The 3,157-nt window shown below is 43.1% G+C and overlaps 1 protein-coding gene across 1 annotated transcript; it reads left to right on the top strand. All coding sequences in view use genetic code 11, as the record gives it.

Moving 5' to 3' along the window:
* Window positions 1-509: 509 nt before the first annotated feature.
* On the top strand, window positions 510-3,040 carry EGR_04435 (ATP-binding cassette sub-family B member 6; the record flags this gene model as incomplete). The annotated part of the gene is made up of 6 exons (XM_024493684.1): window positions 510-544; window positions 636-765; window positions 1,308-1,858; window positions 1,910-2,229; window positions 2,268-2,550; window positions 2,986-3,040. The coding sequence occupies 6 exons, from the start codon at window positions 510-512 to the stop codon at window positions 3,038-3,040; spliced, it is 1,374 nt and encodes a 457-aa protein (XP_024351798.1).
* Window positions 3,041-3,157: the final 117 nt, after the last annotated feature.

Here is a 3,157-nt window from a genome sequence, read left to right as displayed (position 1 = left end):
CCCGAGACTCCCCGAAGTTGAAAATAGACAAAAAACTCGGGCAGAATATATTTTTAGCTCAGAGAATGTGTTTGGGCTATTGGCATGGTCCAAAAGGCCAGCCCACTCAGCCAGGTACATAAGGGCTTATTTAAATTCCAAAAGTGGCGCTTCACCAATACCGAGGGATAAACCACTATCATATTACAGCAGAGATAATTGCTAGGTGTGCAACACTTAATGAGGTTTGCAGCAAAACACGTATGTAGAAACACTAATGCTAGTAATGTGCACATGCAAGGCTTCTCTCTATCAACATATGTGGTGTGGGGAAGTGTTGTTGAAACCGTCAGGCAAACAACAATAGGCGAGGTAAGTCAGTCAAGGTATTAGTATTATCTGGCGTAAATGAAGAAAATGTTCTCAGCTTAATGCGGTTGTGTTAGCAAAGGTGAGTGTCAAGTAGAACATCAACGGAGGCATTTTTGGCAGACATAAGCGGAAGTATTAGTACTTCGCTGAACTGCATGATGGTCTACAAGGCACACTCAAGTATCCTCAGGTTGTAAGTGTGCGCACGGTTGAGTTCGAGCCTCTTCTTACATGTTGGAGAAATTAGCATCTAGAGTTAATGATTTGAGTGTGCTTTTTGTTAGCATAGTGGGCGATGTTGCGATGCACGATGCGGTAAATGACCCAGTTACGGGTCAGGACGGCACTAACCGACAAAGTGGATACGCATTGTTGTTACATTTCAGTCTCCCCAGACCATGCATCCGATCATCAGTAAGGCCATTGTAGAATGTCAATGCACTTGGGACTGGCTTATTTTGTAAACGAGTGTTGTATGTTCCAGTAGGACACTCTTGTTTGATACGTCTACAAGGAGGAATAGGGACCCCATATTTGTGAGGTGACTATATTTCAACCAAGGAAAAGACAGAAGACCCAACGTTTGTTTCATTTATTTGCAGAGATGGTACTTTTAACGTAAGCTCTTTCATTCTGCACATAGGTAATTAGTTCTAAAATTACTTTACAGGCAAGTAACCTATTAAAGCTAAATGCATTCATAAATAAGGATATTATTAAAATGTGTACGTTATTTTGTACGCTTTATACGAAGGTTTCACTTAATTTTTTCATTTTAAAAATCCCTGTGCTCTTACTAGGTGTTCCAGTTTTCTGCAAATCATTTAACTCTCTCAAATTTTAGTAGACAAACACTTCTCAGGAAGACTGTTTTTTAAAAAGCACTTTGTTACTCTATGTTTTCTAAATTGGTGCTATTTTGAAGCAAACTATTGTAAAATTTGTTTTGTTTGTAGCAATTGATTCGCTTGTTAAATCGCGGACTAGGCGTGGCCGCCGATCCCGCATTCTTTGGTTTCGTGGTCATGCAGTACTGTCCTCCAAATGAGACTCTTCTCCATCCGTGGCACAACGGAGGGTTGAATCGATGCTTCCTTTGGACTCTTTCCTCTTCTCTCTCCCTGAGTCTTTCTTTTCTTGCTTTAATAACTTACGTATCTTGTCTGTGTTGCAATTCTCGCCGATCTGAGAACAGAACGCGGTCAGTAGGATTCGGGTTGCAAGTTACTTTCTCAGCTCTCCTCATATTCATAACACTGGCACATGCATTCGTCTACATGAACTTTAAAGAGTTATCTGGATTTGCAGTTTTGTATGCCATTGGTATGCCCATTGCTTGGATCATTGCCATGTCACTCCTCATCATTGAACGCCAACGCACTTGTCCAAGGCTTTACGGAATGAGGCACGGATTTCCGCTGCTATTATTTTGGACCATTAGTTTTGTTCTCGTTAACCTTCCACTAACGTGCATTGGCAGTAGTTCGTGGTGGTGGAAGCTTGAGACGTAATGTCGTCTTCCTTTTCTTTTCACAGCTCTTAACGCTTTTTTCTTTAGTGATTTGGACAAAGCAGAGCTAGCAGTTTGGATTGCTGAGTATATGTGCACCCTTCTTGTCTTCATACTTGGCCTTCTGGCACCCGGAAGTCCAAATTATGCCATGCTGTATCATGGGTTGCTGGACGAAAATGCCGTAACCCAAGATCCCCTTGCTGCTGGTCGTTGGGGTGTGTTTAAACGCCGTGCATCAGTGTTGTTTCCCTTCATTTGGCCCAGGTCGAGGTACCTCCTGCAGCTGAATATCATTCTATGTGTTTGCATCTTAGTCGTTGCTCGAGTTGTCAATCTCTACGTGCCCATATTCTACAAGAACATCGGTAGGTTGCTGCCTCCTTCAACTAGTTTTTGTCTCTAGTAAACAGTTTGACGCCCAATGTGACGACCAATCAGAGCATGGATTTTGTCGTGCAGCAGATGAGATCCGGTGATTTTAGCTACCTCTATATGACAATGGTTGGACCGAGTGGACTAGTGTTTAGATGGGACCTCATCCTCTACTACATCGGAATTCGTGCTGTTCAGGGTGTTGGCTCGCCCAGTTCGGGTCTGTTGGGTGCTCTGCAGGCGCAACTCTGGATATCCGTGGACCAGAATTCTGCTCGCATGTTGGGGGTTCATCTATTCAAACATTTGCATGGGTAAGTCACGCATTGGCAAGTAGTTGTCATCTTCGCATCCCTTCATTGCAGTCGATGGCAAAGGCGTGTTGCTGAGATGGTAGTAGTGAATTGTGTTTGGTCACGTCATTTGACTAGTTTACTATGTGGCACCACGACTGTCCTTGTTCTTTATCGTCCCGGAATGAAGCCATCTTCAACACTAACGTGAATATTGCGTCGCTTTATCTCTTGTTTTTTTTTTATTTAACGTGCTTTAGAAGTTCAGATGTTGTGTCTGTTTTGATCTGTGAAGCTAGTGAAGTCTATTTAAGCACTGACATTCTTGAAAAATTAGGACAGTCCCTTAATTACGACATTTGAATGAGTGTTTTGTTTGTTTCTGTGTCTCAAGTTTACACTGTACGTGGCAGACAGATGTGTATACTTATGTGTGTGGCAGTTGTGTGGCAACAGCCATCGAGATGTGGCCAACTGCACCGCCTTGGTGCACAGGTCAGGCGAAGACTGACATCACATTTGTTGTGTTGTGTATTTGTTCATTGGCTACACCACATCCTCGTCTTTCACCCATCGCACTCACCATTTGCTGCCTTGCCCCGCTTAGGGAGTCTCTTCGTCAATCACG

This window comes from Echinococcus granulosus (assembly GCF_000524195.1).
Source record: "Echinococcus granulosus chromosome Unknown EG_S00028, whole genome shotgun sequence".
Classification (NCBI taxonomy): Eukaryota; Metazoa; Platyhelminthes; class Cestoda; order Cyclophyllidea; family Taeniidae; genus Echinococcus; species Echinococcus granulosus.
This window is presented reverse-complemented; position numbering and strand designations above follow the sequence as displayed.